Source organism: Gavia stellata, chromosome 14, assembly GCF_030936135.1.
Source record: "Gavia stellata isolate bGavSte3 chromosome 14, bGavSte3.hap2, whole genome shotgun sequence".
In the NCBI taxonomy this organism is placed as follows: domain Eukaryota; kingdom Metazoa; phylum Chordata; class Aves; order Gaviiformes; family Gaviidae; genus Gavia; species Gavia stellata.
In genome coordinates, this window is record NC_082607.1 from 18,305,082 (window position 1) to 18,319,589 (window position 14,508).

Below are 14,508 nucleotides of genomic sequence, written 5' to 3' on the forward strand. Positions count from 1 at the left end.
TCGTGGTCATATTTACGGTTTTCAATTTATCTTTTACAATTCAGAAGTCTTAAATATTTTTAGATCTTTTCTGCTGTGCAGTGAAAACACAAGGGACTTGGACTGAATTGAAAACCCTTGCCATGTGTCTGTTTTTAATACGGTCAGCCTCTCTATAGGTTAGATTTATTGTTTAATTAGGTAAAAAATGACAAAAGACAAGTGAAATGTCCTAATAGCAAATACTGACCAACATGATTTGAAGGAAAGACCATAAACGAAGCCCTCCCCTGCATTTATTCTTGGAACAACCACAAGTCCGGTCATTTAACTCAGGAGTAGGCTCCATTCGCAAACAAGTTCCTAATGAATTGCATTGCCCAAATAGTAATTGTCTCCCTGCTTGGTGGTTTATGATCATTAACACCTGCGTGCCTTGGGAGCTGTAAAAGCCATCCTGTTTGCTATGGAAACCTTGAACTGGGAAAGAGGAAGGCACAAAAGTGCTTTCTGTATCTCTGCACTGGGGGCAAGACTCACAAGATGCTCAGATGAAGAGACCAAGGCGAAAGAATAAACCTTCCAAGAGCTCACACTGAACCGTGTGAGTGTGTATTTATATATGCATTTTTCTTTAATTATTTCTGCTTTTAGCACTACTCCAGCTTAAAGAGAAAGTGAGTGTTAACAGGTTTCTGTGGTTTGAAAGGCTCTCAATGTAGTTTTTGAAGAGCACAAATAATTATGAGCTTGATTAAAAAAGAACAAGGGAAAACCATAGTACATAATATGTCTCTTGATAAGCGATAGTTGTCAAGATCTCCCCTATACTAAACAGAATTATAAACAACATGATATTTTTAGGAAGACAGAAATCCAGAAAGTCTTAAATATGCACCTCAAATAACTATATAATACAGAAAGGAATGACTCCATCTATATGATGAGCTGAATAAACTTCTTCAATGCCAAAACTCTCGAAGTTTTTAAGTGTTTAGAGCCATAATCAAACTTCAGGGCTCTGAAATATTGCTGAATAGTAACTAAAGATCATAACTGCCTTGAACCCCAAATACTTCTCTTATTATCCTAGTACTTCCAAGTTTTATATAAATGAATGATAATTGAATCTCAGGTTCATGGTCTGGTACCTCACTGTCCCCTTAGAGGAGCTATTACCATGGTGATAAGATTGCTTAAATTAAGCTGTCTTTTTCCCCAGTACTTGGCTCATTGCCAGCGCAGCGAAGGGAGATTTCAGTCCATTCAGCACGGCATTAACCTTACTGCCAACACTGCTAAATGGGTTAGAGGAACTCGAAAGAAATTTGATTTAAAAAAGGAAGGAACAAGCAGATATGTAAAATACTGAAGCACAAAACAGGACTAAAAATAAACACTTTGAAACAAAATCAAAATTAGGTAAGTTTTGATATTTAGACAAAAAGCTTAAAAATTCTAATTCTTGCGTAATCTAAATGCAAAACTTTACTCAAAATAAGCGGGTCCAATGGTTTATCCATGAGGGAACTGTAACAGACTATAGGGAGGATCAGAAATAGTCAGGTAAAAATCCCTATTTAACATCTAGTTTTTTCTTCTTATTTGGGAACTTGACTGAAGTGGGAAAATAAATAGCGAACACCAGAAAAACAACTCACAGAAAAAGCAAGATATGGAGACAAATACTGAGTCAACTAACAGGGCATGGAGAAAATGAAAAACACTCCTTTGAATTGTCAGGGTTTAATACATACTCCATGAAAAGTAGTAAGCTACGTTCAGATGGGGCTGTCAGAGATAATGACAATGTATTACACTGTAAATCATAAGATTTGAAACATTAGAGCAAAGTATCTATGAAACCTGAAAAAACAATTATTTTAGTGGAAAGGAAAGCGGAAAGGCAATAGGTTGCAAGTACTTTATTCTGGGGGAGAAGAAAAAAATCAATTTATGTGAGAGCCCAATAACATTATCCTAAAAAAAAGAATCAATGTTTCCTGTGTTTTTATGTGGTGTGAGAGATCCTTGCAGTCTTTTTCTGGCAATACTTACAAATTATTCTGTGTGACAATGAAACTACTGCATGTTCATAAGTCATTTTAATAATAAGTTGTTTCAAAACTGTGTGTGCAGGCATACAGCTAGAGCCTGCATTTGCATTTACAGGCACATTACAGCGCTGAAGGCTGCAGGGCAGTCAGTCAGCAGTTTGAGCTGTTCCACCTCCTACAGGTACAGCTTTTCTCCAATTTTATCACCAACAGCTATTCTATGACATGTCCTCTGAAGATTTAAAGGTGTTCCCAATTCTTATTTTCATTTGAGTTGCTTATCTTCAGAATAACCGCCAGAGTTGGAGAGCTGGCCTTGGCAATGACATACCTCTAGACTCTATTTTTGGCTTTGCCAAAAGCTTGTCTGAACTTGAACGAGCAATTTCACCTTTCCAAGTCAGTCTCCTCATTAAACAGTTGGGCTAGTAAGCTGGGTCCTGCCTAAACTGTTTTGCAGATTAGTCCATGCATACAACACCTCTAGATGAAGCACAAAACAGAATTTCTGATTTGCCCTTTTCTATGAAAATAGAGCAAAGTTTTACTCTACAAAAAGACTTTCGGAATGCATACCTCAGTATACGTCTTTACTGCAGCCCTTTTCATCCTAATCTAGGTTTTCAAATTCTGTTACATAAGAATACATGTCTAATACATTACTCTGTAATCAGAGTATGTTAAACATTTTCAGAACGACAGAATTTTCTTTTACTTAAATGGACGCATTATCATTATGAGCAGACTCATAAACTTGCTTCATTTCTGACTGTCCAGAGTGAACAGGATTTACAGTCATATGATTAGTTCTAGGAAATCTTTTCCTGTCTGAAAATTCTCTAATACCACATGGCTGTAGATAAACCATGCAAACACATGTGCTGTTTATGGATTAACAGCAGATACAGTTGGATAGAAAAGCTGAACATGTGCATTCTGATTTTTGCCTAGTTATTACAGTAGGGAATACATTACTGTGTAAGTCTTCTTTTTGTTTGCAAATGTTCCAAATTAAAAAAAAAAATCTGCTTGGACATATTAGGTATGTACATATTAGGTAGATTTTGTACTATTAAAGATTTAGCACAGAAATACAGCTGCCATTGACATGTTTCCCTTTATTTTGTAGGATTATTTTTAATGAGCAGCTAAACATTAATGCAGAAGGAAAGCAAGAGAATCCAGATATTAGGCTAAAGTATTTGTTCAATTCCAGCTGAATCATTCCCTGTTAAAGGAAGAAAAAACAGGCTGCAAGCCCGTCTTTTTCTCTAAGGCTGTGTTGTGTACTATAGACTTCTGGGAAGTGGTGATCACAAATGTTTTTTATTACAATGTTCCCCTGCTATATCACTTGTCCACACATAAACTGCAGATATATCTTGGCAAACAGTCTCGCAGATTCCGCTTTCAGATTATATAGCCTTTCAGGCAAGCTTCATGAGAGGCTGCAGCTAGCTACCAGAGGGTGCATGAAATCAGCTGAAACAACCACTGAAGGGTAGGAATGTGGAAAATTCCCAGACTAACATGCAGCCCACAGTGTCTTCCAGTCTGAATTCCTGACCCACTGCGCCTCCTCCCTTTTGTCCGTATCCAATTATATAATTACAGATAGAACCATGTAGCTAGGTATTACACTAGATAATGCCCTTTATGAGAAGTTTTAAATCTGCAAAAATAGTAACAAACCAGAAAAAAAATGGAACTGAACTCATAGGAGACTTAAGATTGCAGCGCATTTTCCCCAAGGAGGTCTGAAGAGAAAACAGTGAAGAGGGATGCAGAAAGGCTAAACAAGATCTAGCTAAGTGTTAACTGAAGAAAACCAAAAGGTAATTAATGGGTACAGAACGCCCAGGGATCAGCCTGATATGCAGCAGAAAGTATAGAATATATAAGCTTGTCACACCAACGACAGAGGTTTATGAAGATTTTGTAAACACAAGCTTTTAGCTCTGGAAGGACCAGCTGAACTAAAATCTTGTTTGTGTTCAGTTTTGGAGAAAAGTTCCAACCTCCTTGATTCTTTTTGTGATTTGTGCTTAAGACAAATAAGGGAAGTTTTATTCCGGAATGAATCAGCTTATTCTTCAATGTCAACTTAATAGCCTTTCAGAGAAGAAAAACTTAATTTGACACATCTGGTTAGCAGCAGTTAAGTGTTTAAAGATACTAAAATTAAGTTATGTAATAAAATAAAAACAATGTTCTTATCAAAGAACAAAATTTAGGTCTCAGTGATTAACTGTGATAACCGGCCCTTGGACATACGTGTATTAAAAAGAAAACATTTCTATGCATATTACCTAATATTCTCTGGATCAGATTAGTTGGATGGCAGACATTCGTCTGTGTTTCACCAAACACAAATTTCACAGACAGTCATGCACTTTCTATGTTTTAGAACGCCAAAACCCAAAGGAAACCCTAGTCAAAACTTCGTGGTGCTCTGTTCACAATGAAAAGGAAGAAGGTTGCAGAAAATCAAGGGCTTGTTTCAAGCCCCAAGTCAGCAAACGCCGCTGTAGTTGAAAGCCATCAAATTAGCTAGTGATTATCAGGAACAAAAAAGCTTATTATAGCCAAAAAGTCAGAGGAAGCTGTGTACGTACCTCTACAGGCAGAACTTTGAGTACTGGATCACAGGTTTGCTGGATACAGAATGTGTTTGCTGGATACAGAATATATTTGCTTTCAATTATTTTCCAGAGTAGATTATTTGTGTAAATTGTGAACGATCCTGAAGTTGAACCCTCCCTCCCCCAGGCTCCTGGGGTTAAGGCTCTCCACGCTCAATACATGTCTTGGGCATGTATCATTTCTCCATTACCAATTATCAAATTATATTATTTGTGTATGTATGCAAGAAAGCGTTTAAATACACATTGAGGAAAATATTATTTTAGTATTATTTCCTATCTTTTCTTATCCACAGGAATGCTAAAGCCTGAACACTGACTGACTCCAGAAGTGCCAGAGTACACCGATTAAACAAAACTTCTATTTGCTGATTGCAAAAGGGCCCTGGGAGAAGGTGGGATGGTGAGACAAGTACACAAGCACAAATCCTGACTGCACACAACTCTAAAATACCTATCTAATCTACACAACTTAAGGAAATGTCTTCCAAAACTTTGCAAAACACGTGCTTTTATAAGCATTAATGATCTAGATGAATCAAGTAAACAAGGCCTCACATGGCTACACGGCATGGCCTCAAATCAAAATGCATTGGCATGTCCTGAACGACAAACTTGCAATTCCCCATCACCATCTCATGTCAACGTCAGGCCTCCTCCCCATCTTTTTTTTTTTTTTTTTTAGCATTTGAGAGATGTTGTGTACAACGGGTTGGTCTGTACCTGGTTTCCAGCGGTATGTTGCTGTTCAAGACCCAGCTATTATGGAGATGCACTGAATCTTGTGTACTGGTGGGGGGAGTCGGGGCAGCAGGACTGGGCTGGCTGCGGGTGGTCATTGACCTTCTCTGGAGAGAATCAGCTGTTGGAGGTGGTTTTCTGGCGCAGGTGCATGCGTGCGGTGGTGGAGGCGGCGGCGGGAGGGGTCTGAAGGTGAACTGGTTGTGTGGGCTACCTGGCATATCTGAAACAACAAAGAAAAGGCAAAGAAACCCACAGAGTGTTGTTATTTTAAAAAGATCAAGAGAGCATGAGCATGATATAGTATTTATTGGGATTAAAGCATCGTGCTTTATTGTGTTGTTAACCCAGTTGCCTGTAAAATGTTGTTGCAACATATGAAATAATCTAAGAAATAACACTCTATGGAAATGAATATTAGACAGACACATACCTTCCAGCACTGTATTTCAGTAGTTCAACAAATAAAAAAAAAAAGGAAAAAAAAAAAGAAGATACAACATTCACTTAATTTGTCATAGGATTTTTTGGGGAGGAGAGTAAAGAACAAATAAATCAAGTTGACATTGAACTGCAGCACTGATACCAACTGAGGTATAAATCTCATTTAAAAACATCTGTGAAAGAAATAGACCCAGTATAAGCATAAGTCTTGAACTTCAAACCAAGAGAGAAAATAATTGAATAATTCCTACCACCTAACAAACAAGGTTAACACATTTCTGCTAATCTGTTACCGCATTTGTTAAATGAGACCTGGGAAAAGGCCCTCTTAAAGACTACCTGAAGCACTAATGATCCAGACACCCAGAGAAAAGGTTTCATGGCAGCTGAAGGCAGATGAGCCGGCAAGGAGCTCACAGCCACTGGACCAGGCTGTGAAGGAGATGGAGCGAAAGACGTGCGTGGTGGGTACCCGAGGCCCTGCTACCTGTGCTGCCGCTGCCCTACGGGACCCTCAGCGCTGCTCTCGAGCACCCGAGAGGGACGCTATGACTGCACGGGTCCTGCCCTGCGCGACCGCTGCTACACGGCTTTAGGGTGGCTCAGCCTGTGCCAGTGAGCTTGGATCCTCCTGCAGAAGACAAATTACAAATATGGTGTAACGGTAATCTGAAGGGACAACAAAATCTTGTCCTCCCTACTTCCCACAAGAGTCTCCAAAGCCTCTCAGTACAGCAAGAAACACAGCTATGGAGAACTGAGGCAAGATGCTCCTTTTTAAAGGAACAATAAGAAATACTTTGCAAAGAAGATGCTGATAAAAATTGCTGCCAGATTGGGTGAACTGTGAAGCTATTAACCTGAAACTCTTCCAGCTAATTTACCTCAGTGTCTAACGCAGCTTTGTCCCATTTCTAAACTCACCCTCGCTCTCCCTTTTACCTTAGCAGACGTCCGGTTGAATTTGCACAAAACCAGCTGGAGCAGAGCTCTGATGAACCTGCAAAAATTCCCTGCAAAGAGCTGTTGTTGCCATCCATTTACTACACATGGTTTCTTTAAATTATGACACGATGTGTTTTCAAGGTGAAAGATGAAAGCGTGCCCCTTCCCTTCTTGGAACGGATGGTGGAAAAAAAGCACTTTTTTCTCCGTGACAGTCACAATTTACCCCAACTGGAGAAACAAGGTTGTTTAGCGCTCCACATAAGCTTTTCTATGCTGTGGTAAGCAAAGCTGTCAGGGATTTGGCCCAGGCTTAATCCTTTTAATTTCACTGATCTTTTATCAAGGCAGCATTCTTACAGTTGCATTAAGGTTTACGCTGTAATAGTAGTTTGCATATACCAGAAATGCATTTCTAAGCATATTAGAAAATTGGAGACCTCAGTAAATTAAATCACTGGAGTCAACAGTCCAGAGCTCTGAAATAATCTGCTAAGGCACTTTCATATAATAATTAATCTCAGTAAATCTTGTATCCTGCTATTTTACAATTGAAAGCTACCCAAATTTTGGACATAATATTTCATGTCCAGCATCCTCGAGTATTTGATCAATGACATGCCCTTACTTAGTGGTATCAATCTTAAATCCACTCCACAGAAATTGTGCAGGATTATTATACATCCTATAATTTGCATGACAGGTCATTTTAATGGTTGTGCCAGTGCCCTGTTAGAAAATTGCTGATCTTTGCCAGCACACGCAGTTAGACTCTATAAGGTACATCAAAAGCTATGCAGTAAATGCCAAGCAGCCAAGGTGACTGCTTCTCTAGGCACATGGGAAAAACCTCTATCATCTATATGGCAACACATCTTCCAGTCCCTTTCTTTCCCTCTTATCTGTACTGTCCCTATCCTGTCAATAGCGTGCAATTATCTGACAAATAGTTTAGTTTGTTCCATGCAATAGACTGGTTCTGCTTTGTGAACCATGAAGTATTTCTGGTTGGTAGGGTACCTCACATCTCCCAGTGCAATTTATCACAATACATTAATGCATCAGATTTCCTGGGGGATTCCTTTTTAATTATCACACTTGTCACCCCTTCGTCCAGCTACTGGCATCACAGCAAACCTCACAGCAGATTCTGAAGTATTTTGGTGATTTAAAGACAAGTCTTCTGCATCAGACCTTCACTTCAGTGAAGCAATGCAAATTCATTATGCTGAGAATCAGCCCGAGTTTCCAATTAGTTTTTACAGACTTTCTAATTTGGCAAAGTTATTTTTATTTTGCTTGAAACTAAGCCTACGTTTCATTAACTTTATTTTTATACCACAAAAAATATTGTTTGGGATAATAAAGCAGCATTTTATCTAAATATGCACACTTACGATTCTTCAGAACTCTGAATAAACAGTAGACTCTGTAAAATAACTTAATGCAAAATCATTCAAATACCTAAAAAGTGATATTACACAAGATAATTTCTCTAAAGCCAACAAGTTTTCAAAATGTATGAGAGTGATATAGAAATTAGCTTAGCTACGAATTTTTATCCCATTGCTATTGTTCGGCATAATGCTATCCATAGCAACTCCTGGTTTTATTTTTAATGGTTGCGAATGACATTCAGATTCTTAAATATCTTTTTACATCAAAAAGTCTATGTATGATATGCAAATACAGCGTTATTTGTTTTCAATGTGTTCACTGATATGGGAGAAATTTCCATTCATCTAAAAATGTAACTATAAAACATGATTTCAGCTAAAACTTTACGTTTACAATCATTTGCTTCAAATCAGATTTTCACCTGAGGAGCGTTCAAGCCAGAAGAAATGCTCTTGGCCCTCACTATTGGCCTTCTCATCTGCGCCTGCATTTAGCCCATTTTTTTTTTTTTTACAGACAGAAGGGGCTGTTTAGAAAATGTCTAAATTCTTTCCCCTGAGAATTCATTATTTTTAAATAGTTCTCTCAGTTCAGGAGAGCACATCGAGAACTGTGGTGCTTCCTGAAAAGTTCTATATAACATTCTGCTTCTTTGCTGTGTAATGGATCTGCTTGGTTTTACTCTAACTCGCACACTCCCCATCCACTCCACAAACTCCACTTCAACTTCCCCCCCGCCCTTTTTTTTTTATTTTTAGGGGTTTTGCTTTCATTCTTCAATAAGGACGTTAATTCGTTTAGCTTTTTTTATTTTGAGACACTTCCCAAACTCCATGCGCTCAGTCCAAAAGAGAAACAGCTGTATCGATGCTACCTATAAACAAGAAAAGCTTTCCTTGGAATTCTGCTAGTTTGAAGGATTTCTACTTGCTCTCCTCTCTTTGAAGTTTGAAGGGAGGAGTTCTGCTTCTGTCCTGAATGTTCCTTCTTCTTTGATTCTGACTCATATCTTTTGGGTGGCCCTTGATCAATATTGAACACACGCTGCTCCGTGGCAGTCGTATAATGGAGCTTGGTACCCTACAGTTATGGAGCGCAGACCTCAACAGCTCCTCTTCGGCTCCTGAGTTCTACTACTACTGCTTTTTCCTTCAGGAGATACAATAATTCAGATCTTCCTTTTTTACTAGGCCTCTACTTTTCAGAAAGTGGAAAGTTAATTAACTTAGATGCTTCCCTTACTCTGCCATACTGGTTGAGTGCTGCCATTCTGCTCAGAAGTTATTGGAGGCACAGACCAACGGACAAAAGCGGCATTAACGTAAACTCACTTTCCTTAGAAGTCAGGCTAAAGCGCCTTTGTAATCAGAAACATGTAGCTAAATTGCTTTATAGACTGACCAAAACGAAAGAAGCAGCCTTATCACCTAGTTAGCACCTGATTAAAAATTAGTTTTGAAAAAAACCCAGGCTTTTGCTGAAGTATTTTCCTAACAGTTTTGAAGTATATTTTACCGTACTTTTTGGATCCATACAGAAAGAAGGGGTAATTGAACTGTTTTATCATTTACTGACAAGGCTACAATAACCTGTATCGTTACTAAGTGAAGTATATCAGAGAGAATATATTAAAAAGTAATGAACGTTAAAAGGTTTGCATCTAACCTGTAGTGCTTTTCAGATATTTTAATTTTTTCAGGTCCTAAATTCATTATTTATTGGTATGTTTGGCTATTTTTAACTAAACATGCCTCAGCTGAGTATGAATTCACTTGCAATCCGTTATTTGATGAACAAAATAGCAACATATGTTCAGAGAGCTTAGTTTAGTTTATTTAAAAGTTCCACGACTATACTACTGCTCAGTTACAACCCAATCTGTAATTTTTTCTCAAGCAGAGATGAAGGAGTGTAATGCTATTTATCAAAATAGAGCCTTGGAACAAGTAATTCTGCATCATGCAGGAAGACGTGTCTGACATCATCTAAGAGAATGGCAGGATTACGCCCAGAGCACTGTGACCAATTTATATAAACGGGCACTGAGGAACTGGAAAAGAGTCAGCGCAGGGAAGACAGAGAATCCGAATGCTTAAGACTAGAGCTAGAAAACATAGAATAAAAATTCTCAATTTTACAATGAGATTTATGCTCTAGGTCTAAGAAGACAAACTAAGAATTAGATGTAGGTGCTACCATTGCAGAGTGCTGGCTCTGCTACCTGTTAATATACTTACCGATGTTGAGTAAGTCTTTACACCCTTTCCTTCCATTCTAAATTTAAAATTATTCTTTTTCTATGTATGCACCAAAGACCTTACTGAGCCCCTAATTATTTTTTGCCTATTTCTGAATTCCTTTTATTTTTGCTGTCACATATTTTGAGAAAAGGTGAATATGAAAAAAAAATTGTGTATGAAATTTCTTTATTAAAGTATAAATTTACATTGTGTTTCAATAATCTGTTCTACACTTGCTCCTTCTGATGTAGCTCAACATTTAGTTGGCCTACCTTACTTGCAAAATCCTTTGCTTCGTGAACTTTGTCAGACCGCTAGGATACAAAAGTATCTATCCGGTACCTTTAATATCAATTCACCTTTAGATTTTTAGATTATTGTTTTGCTGTATAGAATTTTTTTTTCTCAGCCTTACTACACAGTAACTCTTCCAGAATAGAAAATATCAAACACTCTAAAGAATTCTCCAAACCGTATGATTTTATGCAAAATAAAGTTTATAATGTAATGAAAGCTTATAAACTAAAGGTCATACAGACTGAAAGTTTACACACTAAGTAAAAGAGATTTAGAGACCTCCAGAGACCACGGTGCTTTGAGCTTGCCCCCGCGGCAGCAGATTTTCCTTGGTGAGCAGGTTGGGATGGCCCAGAACAGACGGAGGGAGGGAGGGACCAATTAAGCATTGGGGTTCATCAAGGGGCTCTGGGCACCTGACTTATCAGTACGGGTGTGCCCTCAAATAGCCACGTATATAATTTCATACCACACTACCGCTCAGTGATATGTAGGATTCATTCTACTCTTATTTAGGCTGTGCTGAAAACACAGCACTTCAATTCCAAAGAAAAATGATGAGAGATCTTAGGCCATGTACTTTGAATGGCATCAATGAGCATAAAATACAGCTGGATTTACATTATAATAATGTAACGATGTCAAACAAATGATATATAATACTTAAACACTCAGTCCAATGTGTTCATATGGATCCCATTAAATGTTTCCTTTATGTTCTCAGTATCACATATGTTCAATTCCCTTGAATACCTTACAATTATACACACACACATGATAACAGCTTCTAACTCGTAATTTGTGGATCATTTTAACAAAAAGAGATTTCTTGAAATAAGAATTCTAGTAATTTCCTAATGCTAACAGAAACTTACTTCTCCAGCATTTCCAAGTTTAGCCATATTTTAAAATGAAACATGATGGCAATTCAACCCTTTTTAAAACACAAGTAACATTTACTTTGAATGTGGTATGGTCTAACTATGCAGGAAAAAAATCTATTCTGCATATAAGCTACAAGGACAGTAAGGACTTCTTATGATGGCTGTGCAGCACTTCCTTTTCTATTTTTACATTAACAGTCAAAATTTGTACTGTAAGACCTGAGTGACTATATTTTGTAAACACTCATAATGGACCTCATTCTGGGACACTTGGCAAAAACGTACTTACCGGTTTTGAACAGCAGACTGAAAAGGAACGATGGGAGCATCGCCAGCAGGTCTCTGTTTAAAACACTGTTGCTTTTACAGAAGTAAATGTTTTATGGTTCTTCAATTCTGTTTAATACAATCTCTTGCGAATTAGCGCTAAACTCAGCTAAAATTCCTTCTGAAGTCCGTATTTATTTAGGTAGACTAATATGAGCCTGGGATTTTCCCATTATTTTAATTTACATTTTTGGTCCCTTTCTAACAAAAAAATGCTGGATTACTTAAAGTCTACTAGAAAATCTTCACAAATCAAATAGTATAAATGGACTTATTACCTGCATATGATAGTGATATTAGGTATCAATGCCTTAAAACTTCTAGCAATAGAAAGCATAAGGAATTTCCATTAGCAGGACTTTTGTATTTGCCAGTAATTTGCCATAACTGTTGCACATCAGGATGGTAACACTGCTGGGCACTATTTCTGGTAAAACATCAATTAGTAGCATGACAGAAGTGAAAAAAATACTGGAGATCTCATCCCGTTTTGGAAAATAAATCAGAAGTGTCTCAGAATTGTCTCTGCAAACGAACTGTTTCTTGACTCAGCTGCAGGAAGATGTGGAAGAATTTTTCAGGCAAAAGAACAGAGGTTAGAACTCATTAGAGAAGGAAAGGCAGTGATTTATCACCGGGGAACTATCACATGGCCACCCTTTCCAACTTTGCTGTAGGATGTATTTAATAATATTCTGCCTCTCAGGATTCAAAAAATTCTGGCATCTGTCGTCTTTGTACCATACACTTAACTTGTCAATTCTACTCTGTAAAATCGACTGATATACTTTTTTTTTTCAGGTGTGCGTGGGGGAGTGTTTTTGCTTTTTCTGATGATAGAAAAGTTAATATACTCAAACCAAAAGAAGGGCTTCTGGGCCCAAAGCTATCTTTTTTGTTTTTCTCCAGCTGTATCAGCTGGTGCAATGAAAGCCATTGCCTTTCCTGACAAACTTTGCCTCACTTAGAGGCACTTATGTCTGTAGACCATTAGAGCTACAACAGCACTACTCCTCCTTAATTAACTCCATCACTCAGTGTTTTAACTTGGGAGCCTGATTGCTGAAGTAGAATAATTTTGGACATAAACACTGCACTATAAGTTGCCACTCTGTGCTGTGGTTGGTAACCAGAAAGGAGTTTCAGGTTATAACACTGTGTACTGCGGATAAGATGCAAGTTTTAAATGTTATCGTGCAGAAGCACCTGACAATACAAACACGCTGATGTGTGTTCATAGAAAATAAACATTGCCAAAGGGGAGTGAAGAGCTAGAGCTCCTGAGGTGATATTATTCTGCTGAACTGTCGGAATTATAGCTTTGTTCTATAGTACTTCTTCATATAGCTGTTAAATACCAATGCACTCTACGTATAATATTTACATGAAAACATTATTCCATTTATGTGAAATGCTCACATTTGTGTCAATTAATATGACAAATTCAAAGTGAAACTATCCTACTCACTCCCTTCCATCTCTTTTGTTGCAGGTGGTACATCCATCAGATTCGCTCAGATACCCACCCAGTTGGGCCAGGACTCCTCTTGAATCACTACCGCCTGTTCCAACACAAGACCGGCCCGGTGGGGTTGAGTCACGGAGGTCAAGGACCAAACGTGAAGGGAGAAGAAAAGCAGCACTCCAATTACGATGGAGACCGAAGGAACAACCTCAGCAACCAGCTGAGGCTTCCAGTGGTTTGTTCAGCAGATCAAGCAGCTGCTGGTACAATTAACATCACACAGCATTCAAAGGAGAGCAGCAGAGACTGACAGCTCCCAGCCAGCGTACAGGTGATATTTCAGGAGAATGCGTAATTCCTGCCATTACTTAAAAGTGGTGGGTTCAGTCAGTATCACGAGTTGTAACTTCTATCAGTGGCAACTCACAGGGGACAGTACAATCACTATTCTAAAACTCGGAACAAAGCGGGAGAGATTATAGTTTACGGAGTAAGCCTATCATCCAGGTTTACAAAAGCCAGGCAGTTACAAGTAGCCTGGCAGCAAATTTTGGTGACCTTAGAGGTGAACAGATTTTGATTAAAGAGCAGTTTATGATTGGTAAAATAGGTTGCGAGCAGCCACAGCTGTAAAAATTAATGTTTCCCCAGTTATTGATGGTTTTCGGCAGAGTGATATATATTCAAGTTTTGGCCTTTGTGTCATTAAATTCATTAGCTGTGAGGGCTTTCTAAAAGGGATCTATGGGTAATGGAATTAGCAACTATAAATCATACTGAAATACACAGTGTATTTAGCCCAGTAATTCAGTGGAAATATGAATATGGACATATTAAGCCACTTTGTCACCAATCCCTCTACAGTGGATGATAACCTTCTCGGCCTGCCTCTTACTGCTTCATCTGTGTTCCTGTTACTTTGCAACATTTTTAGGAAAAAAGACTGCTTGAGGCCATGCCCTGTTACAGACCCGAATAATGTACAGACCCCAAATAATGTAAAACTCTGCAGCATTTGAGTTTGCTGCACAGCGATGGCTGAAGCGAAGACTCTTCCATTTTCGTACTTGCCTTCTCAAGGCTGGGGAC

At 38.3% G+C, this 14,508-nt stretch overlaps 1 protein-coding gene across 2 annotated transcripts in view; it reads right to left on the bottom strand.

Moving 5' to 3' along the window:
- Window positions 1-14,508, bottom strand: part of TENM1 (teneurin transmembrane protein 1) — a 254,046-nt gene that overhangs the window by 156,296 nt on the left and 83,242 nt on the right. For both annotated transcript variants that reach the window (XM_059824549.1, XM_059824548.1), the window contains exon 3: window positions 5,402-5,642. In XM_059824549.1, the coding sequence (XP_059680532.1) occupies window positions 5,402-5,642 (241 nt within the window). The remainder of the gene's footprint in view (window positions 1-5,401; window positions 5,643-14,508) is intronic.